Source organism: Netta rufina (assembly GCF_964035555.1).
Source record: "Netta rufina genome assembly, chromosome: 1".
Taxonomy (NCBI): domain Eukaryota; kingdom Metazoa; phylum Chordata; class Aves; order Anseriformes; family Anatidae; genus Netta; species Netta rufina.
In genome coordinates this window covers 180,232,455-180,247,741 of record NC_140123.1, presented here as the reverse complement: position 1 = coordinate 180,247,741, position 15,287 = coordinate 180,232,455, and the positions used below count along the sequence as shown (strand labels likewise).

At 35.3% G+C, this 15,287-nt stretch overlaps 1 protein-coding gene across 1 annotated transcript in view; it reads left to right on the top strand.

Moving 5' to 3' along the window:
* TFEC (transcription factor EC) overlaps positions 1 to 15,287 on the top strand; it is a gene marked incomplete at both ends in the record, with an annotated part of 75,967 nt that overhangs the window by 25,207 nt on the left and 35,473 nt on the right. Inside the window, 1 exon segment of the mRNA XM_084286152.1 lies at positions 13,667 to 13,918. Coding sequence (XP_084142278.1) covers positions 13,667 to 13,918 — 252 coding nt within the window.

The window sequence follows — 15,287 nt, the reverse complement described above, 5'->3', positions numbered from 1 at the left end:
CTATTGCTTATGCTGATAACTGCTAATGAACTCACTTGATAATTAAAAAAAAATGCTAATACTAATAAACTCACATATTAATTTTTACTCTTTAACATTCACAGCACACCACACTTTTGCAATACAAATAATGTGATATATTTTCCTACTGAAAGTTCTGTGGAAACATGCTGAAGGCTTTCAAATACTGTTATCATTATTAAATAATGAGAAGAAAATAAGAAAATCCATTGGCACTAGCATATATAAACTTAATATTCCATATTGTTTCTTATTTTAACAATATATAATTTTATAAACATATATATATAAACTTTTCACGATCTTTTTTTTCCACCAGTTTCGTTACAAAAAAAAGCAGGATTCTTACTTTTCAACCAAAAAAATATCAATTTTGGTGGCAGAAAGATTTCACATAGATACATAACTACATCAGTCATTTCCTAGGCAATTCTAACTTCACTTATTTTTAACTTGTACATTCCTTCCAGAATTAAGACTATTGTATTTGAATTTCTTGTTCTGTGCTGCTTATAATTAATACTGCTTATAATTAATACTCTTAAAAATGACTTACCAGTAGTAATTTTTAATTCTATATTGACACAGAAATTTCATTTAAACTAAGTAGGAGTTTCTCTTGATTAATCCCAGTAAAATCAATCATCTTTTGTTACTCAACATGTTTTCATTTAGTGAATATAAGCTGTAGACTAGTTTGAGTTTACCTTAATATCACTCTTTCAGCTCCTACTCTGCAGTGTTAACCATGTATGCATATGTTTGTTGAACCTAAACTGAACTGTAAATGCAGTTCAGTTAACCCTAACACTGAAGGACACGTACCTGTTTCAAGAGGCCAGGCTTCCTCTTGATTCTATTTATGATGTTTTTACAGTAGTTCTCATTGTAAAGATTTTAAAAGACTGATATCAGAATTCAAGTAATTAGAAAAAGAAATGAATTTTGATCTGTTATACATTAGAAATTGTATTAATTATTTATTTTTTATTTTTATTTTTCCTCTGGCTAATTGTGTTACTGCTGAATGGAACATGTGGTGACCTAAGATTAAGTTAAGTTCATGTCAAAAGGCAAGACTGCTTGCTCAGTTCAGTACTGAAAGCACCAGTTAATGCTATCTTTGTGAGATTTCCAGTCAACTGTAGAATATAGCAAAAACATAAGTATTTGGGAACTTGCACTTTCTAAATGTTCACTGAAGGAATTTTTGGCATCCCTTTTCCTCTTTAGCAGCGTTAGGCTGAAAAGTATCTTTTCAGGCTCAAAATGAAAACCTATAGTTCCAAAAAGACTCCCCAAAATGAATTATGCATTTTTAAGTAAAAAGTTAAATCTTATTCTTTATAACATCTGCTCATGCTAGTGCTTTATTAATTAATTTATTTGTTTGTTTATTTATTTGTTTTCCACTAATACCTAGGCTCCTTATTAAACTTTTATTTTCTAAGAATAATGACAAAAATGTGAAATTATTGAAACATTTCAAGGACAACATAATTACTGCACTGTAAACCCAGTTATTACTCTAGGTAGAAATGTATTGCCAGAAGGATATACTGATTTATAGGTAGTGTTACAGTAGAATCACAGAATGGTTTGGGTTGGAAGGGACCTTAAATATCATGTTTCTGCTCGACCTTGCCACACGCAGGGACACCTCCCACCAGAGGTTGCTCAAAGCCCCATCCAGTCTGGCCTTGAACACTTTCATTGATGAGGCAACCCGTTCCAGTGCCTCACCATCTTCAGAGTAAATAATTTATTTTTCATATCTGCCCTTTTTTAGTTTAAAACTATTATCCTTGTCTTGTCACTACACCCCCTGACAAAGAGTCCCACCCCAGCTTTCCTGTAGGCCCCCTTAAGGTACCAGAAGGCTGCTCTAAGGTCTCTCCAGAGCCTTCTCTTCTCCAGGTTGAACAACCCCAACTCTCTCAGCCTGTCCTCAAAGGAGAGGTGTTCCACCTCCTTGACCATCTTTGTGATCCTCCTCTAGACTTGTTCTAATACGTCCATGACATTCTTGTGCTCGGGGCCCCAGAGCTGATTGCAGTGCTCCAGGTGGTGTCTCACAAGAGCAGAGCAGAGGGGGACAATCACCTCCCTTGCCCTGCTGGCCACACTTCTTGTGATGCAGTCCAGGATATGGTTGGTATTCTGGGCTGCAAGTGCATTCTCATCAACCAGCACCCCCAGGTCCTTCTCAGGGCTGCTCTCAATCTATTTTCTGCCCAGCCTGTGTTTGTGCCAGAGATTGTCCCAGCTCAGATCCCAGACCTTGCACTTAGCCTTGTTGAACCCCATGAGGTTCACACCTGTCTACCTCTCAAACCTGTCCATGTCCCTCTGGATGTCATCTCTTCCTTCCAGCATGTCGATTGCACCACACAGCTTGATGTCATGAGCAAACTTGCTGAGGGTGCCCTCAATCCTACTGTCCATGTCATTGACATAGATGTGAAAGAGACACTGAATTGACAGTAATTTTTGCTATTTTCATGTATAGCAGGACAATAGCATGCTAAAGCATGAACATGGTCAGACTCATCGCCGCTTGCAGCCATAAAACATATTTGAATACAAAATGTAACAGCTGATTTTTATTTTTATTTTTATTTATTTTTTTTTATTTTTATTTTTTTTAATGTCCATTATGTCCATATCCTTACATACCAGGAAAATACACTTTACAGGTCTAGAATTGTTTTGTTGTCTGTAAATGAACAGGAGGGATGTTACTGCCATCAGTACATCTCAAATGATACGGCATCTGCTCTCCTTGGAAGACACAAAAAAAGTGCAGCAAACACTGAGTAATCTATTACTTCATGTTCTGTCTTCCTATGTATTGAGGTTGACTTCTCTCTGAGTTCTCCAAGTGAGATGCAAATGAGATGCTCATGGTTGTGGTCAAATAAAAATAAGTATAATTTAAAGAAAGAACAAGAGCCTTTTAAAACTAATCAGGAATATACTAAATTAGATGTCACACCAATGATCTGTTTTTCTTTTGTTTCTTGCTATTTGAAGTTCAGACTTTCTCAGATACAGATAAATGTAGTATACGTATGTGTTGGTTCTCTCCTGTTAGACCTTTCTTTACTTATGGATATATATACGTATATATATACCTTATATATAGGCTATATATATATATACTTTAACAGTATAGACATCTTTGGACTTTTCTGTGTTTCCGTCTCCATTTAAATAGTTAAAAATGCTGACATTAAAATGTAATTTTTATGATTGAAAGCATTATCACTATTCCTGGCATCTGCATCAGCCAGTGTTGTATAAATCCCAACTTTTGGAGCAGATTTGGTTTTGACATATGATATTTTTCAGAAAATTTTGAATATCTGAATTAGATGCCTTGTTCTAGTTATGGATTTCTCACACTGCAAGAACTGTGCATTTACAGATCTGTGCTAGCTGTTCCAGTTGACAAATAAAGAACTCTTAATGCTGTTATTTTGTTTCTTCTGTTAGGACTGAACAAACTGCACTGGTGTAAGATCATTAGCACAGGTTTTTTAACTAAAAAAGTTTATACTTTTCATATTGAAAACTGATGTTCCTAGAATATTTATTTAATACACTCTTCTCCATTTGATAGCATCATATTGACTGACCTAATTAGAATGACTTCTGGAAACAGAGTATTCTGCAAGTAGTTAAGTAAAGGTATCAGGATCCAGCTCTTTAAACATAGCTGGACATACAAAAAGATTCTTTCCATTCTTCAAATGCAAGAGTCACGTTCACTGTCCTTTAATAAAATCAACAATAAAGAGGAACTGGAACAGTACAGATTTATTATATTCACAGATGTCATGAATCAATGAGAGCATGGACAGGGTCATTGTGCAGAGTCAAAGTAAGGATATTAGCTGGGGTTTTATAATTTGATTGTGGTCTATTGTTATGCTTGTGTGACCTATTAACTGTAGTGGTTGGTTTTATTCGCAGTTTAGATTTTCAGCTTAAATTCTAACTTAAATCAAAGGGATAGTTTTGTAAAAATACTTCCTGTAGTTTGCTTTGCTTAACTTTATAGGCTGTTTTTATACTGTAATGTTAAAATCTTGAGTCTTTGCCAGTGAAGACCACAAAGTCATCGAGACTCATTGTTATTTTAAAACATGACAAGCTGGCCTTAAGACCTTGGGGGTCCTTTCTTCAGAAGTCAAGCTGGTGATGGATAAGGAGCCATGAGAGCCATGTGTATCTTAACTGCAGGAGTTCAATTAAGAAGCCAAGAGTGTCTCAGGTATATCAGTGCAAATGGAAGTGCTTGCTTTGATAATGTCTCTGTAGCTGCTCAGTACAGGTAGTTGGCTTCCCCCAACTCATTTCTGATTGCACAAGGAGGTTAGCACAGAGGAATACCTGAAAGGACTGAGCTCCATCAATGCTCAGTGAGTGCTAGGGAATGCCACAATGGTGAAATGCTATCAAAATCACTGCATCTACACAGGGATTTGTTAGGAAATTGCTAGCTGTATAATCTAGCCCCTAACAGCTACAGCCATCAGAGCTCTTCTGCCTCTCTCTCCATGAGAGACGTTCTTCTGCTATATGTATTGTACAGAAAGTTTTCTCATTCGGCACTGGTTTCTACAAAGTCTCTTTTGCAGCTCTTTTGCCCCCACATTCATCTTGGTTATATTTTTCAACTGTTAATTTGCTGAACTACATAGATTTCCAGCTCTTTCGGCACATATTTGGCCATGTCCCTTCATCTATTTACTCTGGCACACAAGTGGATTTGCTTGAAAAAGTAAGGCTGAAGTAGATTCAAGAAGGTTCACCACTTTTGCCTATTCCTGTCATTCCTAGCATGCTTCGATGGAAGGCTTTTGATTTTAGGAATCTCTGTATTATCCTCATTTCTACCTCAGTAGTCTTATCCGGAGAAATCTGTTCCTAGTTTCAGCCACATTCACTTTTGTTGCTACTTAATGCCATGACACTGACTGTCATGGCATTCACTTCATACTGAAATCTGTTGCTTGGCCACAGTCTTTTAAAGACATGAAGACTTTTATTTGTTTCCTCTCAGCCTTCTCTTCTAAAACTAAATACTCCCTCTCCTTTCAATCACTGATCATTTTTGTTGCTTTTTTTTGGACCTACTCATGCACTTCTCATCTTCAAAGTCAGTATTTCCACTGTAAACACTTTGTAAAGAATACATCCTATTTTCAACTTCTGATGTTGTGAGATGCTTGATGTCAGCAAAGCCCTGTGGAAAACTGCTTCATAAAACTTTCTAAAAATCAGCAGAGCCGTGCTTGGAAAGATCATTCACATAGCACATTACAAGAACGCTGCCCAATTTTTGTCTTCTGTTTCCAAATGCCTTGTGTTGTTAAAATATAAAAGACTTACACCCCTTTCTATTTTTCCAACTGGAGTAAAACATTGGACTTTAATATTATTTAGGAAGACAAGTTTATTAAGACATCTTTTCCAAAGTAGAGCATCTCACTCCATTTTAAATTAGAATTTTGCCTGGAATTAGAATGCATTTGCTGAAAATACCGTATTTAGAGGGTTGCTTTCTTTATGAAATTCTTTAGAAATAGAACACCGAAAAGCAAGTCTCTAATTCTAGCAAATGTTTTACTGTGTGTTTATATCTGACCTTATTAAAGGAAACATTAGGCTTTGTTTTTCAGAGTACACATTAAGTTACTGTGACTTCAGTGACAGTGAATAACATAATTAATTGTTTTCCTAAATTCACATTTAAATTACAAGGACTCTTTCCTATGCTCCATCTTACAACCAGATACTCTATTTTAGCACTGTGTTAGTGCTGATGATTTCTTTAACTTGAAGTACATATTATGTAGATAGCAATTTTTAAAGTAAAAAAAAATAAAAGTAATTCTCTGAAGTATTGTAATAATTGAAAATGTACATATAAGTAACTCTGTCTCAGAATAGAACTGTGCAATTAATAAATTTTTGCAGTTTTTATTCTAGATACAATAGAAAATATATTTGTTTTCATAATGGTTGTCAGTGTGATGGGTAATACTCCCATGCTACCCAACCTTTATAATTATCAGCTGTTTTCGGCTATTGAGATAACAAAATAAAGAAGCAGTAGTCATTGTTGAAGACAAGGCCTTTGTCAAAGAACTTTAAAATGTTTCTTCTTCGGTCTCTTCACCCTTGAAAGAACATTCACAAGTTCCTGATGAATATGATGTCAAAGGTTAAACAAGATGAAAAATAGCGCATTAGAGTCACATGAGATTTTTTTTTTTTTTTTTTTAAACTTGAAAGCTACTGTAAGGCATCAACTAAACACAGCTCTGAATTGCCAGACTGGATGTCTTTTGCTTTGTATTCTCTTCATGCATATTAATGGAGAAGGTCTCATCTAGTCAGATCAAAGTTCCAATAAGAAAAATATATTCACATTTAAAAATTAATTACTGTGTTTAGCTTAAGCAATTAATTGACATAATCACAAATGCTTTTATAAACTAAACATTAAAGTGAACGGCTATGTTATTTGGTGATAGGTTTTAAGATAGAACAGAAGTGTATAATTACTAAGATGAAATTTCATTTTATTATGAAATAATTTCACAAATGTGCTTTTCTCAAAAAGTTTAATAGAAAGAACAGGATAAACAAACAGTTGATGTTCATTTATAATAGAAGTTAGAAAGGAAAAAAGATTATTTCATCACTATTTTTTTTCCTAACTCTTAAAATCCAGCTGAAAGTCCTCAGAAATAGAACTGAAACAGTCTGTGTTATGTCTATGTTTCTTATCTTAAAATGGAATTAGATTTTTTGGGTACTTGCAGAGCATTTTAATAATTAAAAAGCTCATAATTAGATGCTTATTTTCTTGTACAGTGACTGAAAAGAACATGAAGCCCCATAACTCAAATAGATTCAGAGAGGTGTTGTGTTCAGGACTAATGATAAATGATGTGATCCCATCAGTGTGAGAAATTTGACTTCAGGAACTTTTAAAAACATTGGAACAGATTAACATCCAGCATAAATGGCAAAGTAATGAAGTCTACTGCTCAGTCCAGCATATTATGACTATATTTATACATATTACATTGTTGCAGCAATTTGAACATTTATTAAATTCAGAGTGAATTTTCACTGAAGAAAAAGTTACTATTATGATAGTGAGTTCTCAGATCCAAAAGTCCATAAAATCTAAACAAAGAAAGGGCTACTCATTGTAATAGACCACTCATTGTAATTCCTTTAATATCACTGGCTACTGTACTTTATTCAGTTATTATCCTAGTACTCAGCTTTGAGTCAAGAAAGTGTTTGATAAAAGTTTATCTTGGATTTTGCTAATGCATCTCTTCCAGAAAGTCATCAACCCTCAGTCTGAAGAAAACAGTAGTTAGAGTTCCTGAACTATTCCTTCTGAATATTTCAGTGTCTATTCACAGAATTTCTGATACGAGCTTACCTAGCATCAGCCTGTGGGCAGTAGCTCATACTTTCTATGTGTTAGTTTAACATAGACCTTTCACATTTAGCATCCCTCACAAATTTCACAAATTTCAATTTGACAGCAAGAAAGTAGTGGAGTTTCTTAAAGTGTTCATTGAAACACATTTTTTTTCACTCTTTATTTGCTTCTGTGGTTCTTTTCTATGTCATTTCAAATTTTCAACTATGTTTTAAACATGTTTAGGGTCCACTGAACCGTTAATAAGAGCAGAGTAAAGCTAGGTTCTTACCTGCTTCCTTTATACCATTTTCTCTGTCTTACTGTAGCATTACCTGGACACCCCTGCCAAATCGCTGGTTTGTTGTTACCCCAGATCTTTTGCTTACAGAGTATTCTTCAATCAGTTTTCTACAGTGTTGCATCCTGTATTTCTTTTCCAGAAGATATGTTATTTGGCTGACTTGGAACACATTTTGTTTCAAAGGAGTCACTACTCTATAAAAATATTTTTCCTTTCAGTAGCTTTTATTTTTCTCTAGTCCCAAATCATTGATAGAAATGTTGAATAGTACAATATTGTGAAGAGCCTTTCTTTCTGATGCCAAACCTTTGCTGATTACTTTCTTATGCATATTCGTTAGCCAACTGTTAATCCAGTTAAAACACACTTTGTTGATATTGTGTAGTGCTATATTTTTAATTAGAATATTGAACGATGCTAAGTCAAAAGGCACACAAAAGTTGAAGTATATTATACCTACATCGTTACCTTTGGCAACCTAACTTAAAATCTCATCAAAGAACAGAAGTGGATTTGTTTGACCAGGCTTATTTTCCACAGAGCTATATTGACTAGCATTAATTATATTCCTATCTTTTAATAATTTATTAATTGAATCTCTCTTCAGTTTTTCCATTATTTTTCCCAGAACTGATGTTGGGCTAAGCCGCCTGGGAGTTAATGTATCATCTGCTTGCCCATAGTGGAATATCGGTATGATACATGGCAGTGCTACTGGTATATCGTTGACATTGATCATGCCTCATTTATGTTGCCTAAATATGCCCTCTTTCTTACTTTTGGTATGCTAGGTATTTTTTACTAGTGGAAAAATCTCATTGGCAAATGTGGAAGTGAAATATTTTGTGTAAATAGATTACTGAAGACCTAGTTATGCCATTGTGCAACATATTAGAAATGAAAAAAGAATAGTGTGAGTGTGGGAAAAAATGTTACACAACTCTACCACAGTTTTGCAACACGAGGACATTTGCTCAAATTAGAAAGAGCAATTGAAGAAGTTTGACTATGTGTCTGTAATTCTGAAAGGCAGTTATGTTCTTGTTCTCAGAACAGGCCTCTCAGTGAGATATAAAATAGAAGTAGGTACAGTTGGTTACGTGTGAATTGAGATTTGCTCTGGATTACAAAATCCATCCCAAAATGTTCACTTCTGTTCTAGCTTTGTTCAGGTTGAATTATACAATTTGAGTCTGGTCTAGATTCTTTTGGTCCACACAAGCTTGATGTTTCTGGTTCTATAGTTTTAATTGCACAGGAAAGCCAGATAATAGACAAAAGCAGTGCCTAGGAGGGAGTAGATAATCTCTCCACTGTTAAATTTTATGCTGTCCTTCACTCCTCAAAAAATCTTTAATAATTAGCATTTAAAGTACACGGCCAAGTACATGGCCAGTGCATTTAAAGTACATGGCCACTGTAAGAGAATGCCTGGGATTTATCTACCAGCATTTATCTACATAGATTCACTGCCTTGTTACACCTCGCACACGAAATAGTCAAAACAGTCTGTAAAACTTCAGGAGCACTTTGCAGAAACGTTCAGGCCACTGACTTTACTGAGAGCTAAGCAGGTATGCTGGCAGATAGTTCTAAATCTTGGGCTGGGTCTGAGGCTTTTCTCTCCCTGGAATCTGTATCTGATTCATCGGGTGGTCACTGGGTGACTACTACCGCTAGAGATTCCCAGAAATTAGGCATGTCAAAGAGCAAGGTCATCCATTTCACAAAAATTAGAAAGGCAGAGAGATGTTTAAAAGAGAATGACCTTCTGAGTGCCAGAAGATAGACTTTTTTCAAATCCCACTGCTCCCACATTTCTGTGCCAGGAATGAGAACCCAGGTTACATGGAGCCACCAGTCCCGTGGATTCTCTAACCTAAAAAATATCCTAGCATCTTTTAGGGTCTTCCTTTAAGGTGTCCAACATTAAACAACCAATTAAATATTCATTGTACTAAGAAAAAAATAATAAAGTAACTCTATATTGAAACTGCTGTGGTTGTAAAGGATGTGTCATCTTCAACAACGCAGGTACCTGCTCCAAAGAAGTTTCAATGATTTTATATACAGGAGGAATCCTAAACTGAAGAGATTCAGAGATCTTTGCCTTGAAATTTCATATAGTCTGTAACGAAATATTATTGCTGACTATGGGAACTCCTTGAATTAAAAGGAATTAGAAAATTAATTTCCCAGTACTGCTGGAGGATATACCTCTGGAATTGTTATGTATTTTTTCCCAGTTTTCTGTATCGGGGAAATAATCTGATGGATCTAACGTATTCCCATTATAACTGTCTCAAAGCAGCTTAGTACATGTATGTGTGGGCTGTTTTGCTTGTGGGACTATTTATATGTGGGAGCAATTTTTCTTCTTTTTTTTCCTTCCTTTTTTTATTTTTTTTTTTAAATTTATTTAACTGATCCCCTAATCTGAATATTTAAATAGCATTTTTTTTCCCAGACTTAAAAATTATTATTCGGAGTTTCAATATTTAGATTACCATTGCAAATTTCTTTGGTTATTTCTTTATTTATTTTACCTTCTCAGGGGCTCAGGGCCTTCTCCAGCCATGTATTGAAAATCTCCAAAGATGGAGATTCCACAACCACTCTGGAAAACCTATGCCAGTGCTTAACCACTCTTTAACATCGCTAAAATGAAGCTCAAAATAAAAACAAAGTTTATAGTTTATAATTATTGTAATGGTTATTGTAAAGAGCTTATGTTACTACAAAAAAATAAATAAATAAATCAGAAAACCTAAACTAAGCTTAACAGTACTGATATAATAAAAACCATCCAGCAAACCAGTAGAGAGTAAACTGATCATACTTAGTAATTGACACTTCACTAACAGACTTCATAAAATTATTAAATTTTGATTTTCCTCTCCTATTTCACACATGTTGCATGGACAGCTTTAACTGTCACTTCTAATTTTCAGAGAGCTTGAGTTTGTATTCTTAGTATTCCTTTAGCATAACATGACTTTTTCTCCCCATTTATTATTACTAGCAATATGATTATAAAAATATATTATCAGTTCAGTTCTACTTTATCTCTACGTAGTGGTTTGACTTTCAAAGCTCGACTTCCTATCATTGACATTGACTTCTAAGATTTATTTAGATATATAGGGATAATTAAGTATTGCAACTTCATCTACTTTTGAAAATCAGGGCATAGATCCCTTTTTAACACCAACAGTACTGCTTTACAATGACTGCAATTTGCACAGTAAACGGAATAGGGAGGTTTGCAAAACCACAGAAACAGATCCCATCAGAGGAGATTTAGTTTTTTACCTCTGTGAAAATTGAGGACAGTACAGGCAGGATCTAAGCACTGAAAAAATGTCATACTAGAGGAGCATTCCAATAAACTTGATTTTTTTACTTGATTTTCTTTCCCAGAGCACACAGAAATGGTCCTGTGGCAGTTCACCAGCCAACTGGGCTGGACAGGGATTTCAATTTACCACCAGCAATCTGAAGGCGAGAGAAAGCAAAAAGCAAGCCACTGACTTTTCAGCAATATTCTTGTGGCAGAATCCACTTCCTGATTAAAATTCTGCCCATATGCAAAATCAAACCAAACCAAACTAACCAACCAACAACAGCAAACTCTTAAACATAGTACACACACAGGACACTGCAAATTTCTTGTTTCCCATTTAATTTGAAGATATTCAACATTCATGTGGATTTTGTGTTTCAGGTAGGCCTGTAGAATTTCTAAGAAAACACTTCATTGCTCATTTAAGAGAATAAAGCAGAATAAAGCAGCTGGGTGAGATGCAGTAACTGGATTTGTAACCCATTGATTTGTAACGCTGATCCCACTCCCAGTTGTTCCATCCAAAGAAGCTGTCCATTCAAAGCTGTTGATTGTAGTGTTCTGCACTGCTGGAAAGAGATCTTCATCAATTTAGGCAGTGCAAGATCTAGATACTAGTCACATTCATTGACCCTAGAGTTCAGTACAAACACCAAGTATCTGTGGGTGCTTCTGAAACAGCAACAGAAAACAAGGGTGGACAGCAAATCCCTGCTTTGGCTGTACAGCGGGACATATTTTCTTTCCCTCGGCACATTTCATTTCACCCAACCTGTTACTTTTGTTAAATTGGTATGCAGTAGAATTCATATTTAGATTCTAATTTAGAAAGCTGCATGGGTGTCTAACTTTCAGTATGAGCACAAGCCTTATTGAAGGTGAAGAAGCTATCATCCTTACACAATGATAAATCAGAGCCTAAATTAACCTTACATTATACACTTACTAAAACTAACACAAAGATCTCAGTTAAGATAAATAATATTGTAATTTAAGTAAATCCCAAATACACATTTAGTTCTTAAAATCTTACAAAAGATGCATACCTTCCTAACATAAAACAAGGGAATATCAAAACAATGTACTTAAGATTTGATATCAATATTTTGGTGGAATATTATTTAATAACTTTAAGGCTTACATCAAAATAATTAATATTATATTCATTACTGCATGGCTTAATCTTTTTTATATGACTAGAAAATTAGTTTAAAGAAACATAATTAAAATAATTCTAGACATGCCACTGTAACATGATTAAAAATAAAATAACCACTGCAATGTTGTACAAAAATATAGTTAATTTAAATGCAAACCCCTTTTATGGGCTATTTATCTCTGCTTATGTATGTTAGGGGAATTAAAAAGAAGTTTGTTTAAATGACTGAATTTTTTCAGAGAAAATAAGGGCTGCAGAGCAAGTCTTGCTATTATTTAACAAATATTAATCATGCTTGCACAGAGGCCACTTGAGAAAAATTTATTACGCGAAATTTGTGACCAGTCATGCCATAGCAAAAGGAGAAAGCCACAGGGCTGAAATGACAGTGAGGTTTGTGTATGCAGTGCTCCTCTGGTAGTTAAATTGCAGGAATGTGACATTGATCTGAGATGAGAGCTGTTTGAAGTAGCAATTGTCAATCTTTGTAATCAAAGGATTGCCCAAAGTCCTACTCAATTAGCCATTTTGGCATGACCGCTTGGTTTATAAAGTCCTACCAACTCAAAAAGTGATCTGTCCTCAAGAGGCACTTCACAAAGACTGCATGGTTTGAGGACAGTGAACGGTCATCTAGGACTGTAACTTTGGGCCATTTTTTTAAATTATTTTTATTAGATTTTTATTTTAATTTTTGCAAAAGTGCAACAATGCCTCATTTGACTGACTGTACTTATTACAAGGTGAGCCAAATTTGGGTTTAGATATAAATGAATGTCTGATGCTCTTGAAGTTGGTTGGATTATGTTTTTCTTTATACATTTCTTTGCTGTTTCAAGTACAAAAATGTAATTACATTGTGATACTAATTTTAATACATATATGCTTATAGATTTGATTATAATTATTAGTGATTCAGTAAAGACCAGTCTTGACTGAGAAAAGAGAAATGTGTAGCACACTTCTGGCCTTTTCTCAGGATCATGTTTATGATCAGGCAGTTGGACTTGATATTTTCAAGTCTCTTTCAACTGAACTATTCTGTTCTGTTCTGTTCTGTTCTATTCTATTCTATTCTATTCTATTCTATTCTATTCTATTCTATTCTATTCTATTCTATTCTACTCTACTCTGCTCTACTCTACTCTACTCTACTCTTCTTCTTTGATAATTATTCAGAGGGTTTATTCACCTGCGTAGGGGAATATAGTACACAAAAAAGAAGTGTGTGTGTAAAATTTTAAAAAGATTTGTGGTTAATAATAATTCTATGCAATGGTATAAAAACTGAATGTATTGTTCTAAAGTTCACTAAGGGAGCATATTGGCAAATGGTGATACGAACAGCTTGAAACTTTAGCAATCATTTCCATTTCTCCCCAGGTACAAACACACTTGGAAAATCAGTCTAGATACCATATCCAGCAAAGCCAGAGGCACCAGGTGAAGCAGTATCTGACCCTTGACACCAAGCTGTCCAGCCAGACCCTCTCCCTGTCCCACTCCCACACAATCCAGCCTGCAGGAGTGACCTCCATTTTAAGAAACGGACACATGCCTCCCGTCAGTGATATTGGCACACCAGAGAGCCCTGTTAGCAAGCTGCTGGCCCTTGGAGGAGACCATGAAAATGCGGTAGGGCAGGGCTGGCAAAAAGATTGGGGAATTAGGCATTGCTTACTGCTGTGAAAATGTTGCAAGACATATCTTGTATACATTGTGGGCAAGAGATGACTTTCTCATGACTTTCTCTTCATGGGGCATCCAGCTGCAATGCATGTGCCCTGAATCCTTTCAGATTATATGAGCATTCCCTTGAATGCTGTGTGAACAGCTTATTGCATGATCAGGCTTCTAAATTTCTGCCAGTTTAAATGTACTGTTCTATCTTCTTATCTTTGTGGCATACATTGCTGTACTTTTTTTAAATATGTACTTGGCAATGCAAACTTTTTTTTTTTTTTTTCTCCAGATAAGAGTTATTTCTGTCTAAAAGTATTATCCTAGCTGCATAACAAACTTATATGCTGATTACTTCAAAGAATCACTCATTCATTTTTATATTTGACATATTTGACATTTTTTTTTTGACATATTTATATAAGGATTATCTTGGGTAAATTGGCTTAGATTTCCTAACTTTCATGCCACCATTGATTTTAATAAAGATACAGCTGTTATACAATGCCAGTGTAAGATGTAGAACATTATGGCCTTTAATACTTCAATAGATTTCAAGAGATAGTGCTTATTGGGTAAAAGGGGAATTCCTACAGAAATAAAAAGTGGAGGTGCCATATAATATCTTGGGCACTAACAGAAAAGTCTTACAAATATATTGCAATCTATCTCAGCACACTTGGATGCTACGCAGCTAAGCATGAGGAACTGAAAATAATAAAACCAATGCTTGTCTGAGTGCTCATTTGAGGCCCCTCTATTTCTTCTGCGTTGACAACTGACATTTTCTGTCAGGTTTATGGATTATTGGAGTCTACTCTGCAAAGATCGTTTAAAATGACCTTTGTGGTGGTCTCTGTGATCACCTCTGTTCTGGCAATTGCAGCATGCTGGAACCATTCTTAAATACTTTGCATATCTGACCAAGAACAACCATTTCCTTCACTAGTACAACTTTATCCTCTAGAGCAAGACAGCTGCTTGTAAAGCACCTGCTGTGCCTCTTGAAATATGCCTGTTTGTGATTGAGAGGGTGATTGTTGGCACAAGCCCAAATCCCTGTAGGATCATTCAAGTAATTTGAATAATCCCATCCCAGAGCCGCGGGAAGATCTCTGGCACAGTGTGATTTCCTAGTACAGATGTATCCTGTGGTTCAGTGAAAGCTATGGGTATACTGGTAAATAATAGAGTCCCAATGCACAGGTTGGTGTACTGGGAAGGAGTCATTCATATTGCATAATTGCTGATATTCCCTGGCCTCCTTTGGCCCAAACTACATTTTTCTAGATAAGCCTGTGCATAACTCATGGGACCGCACATG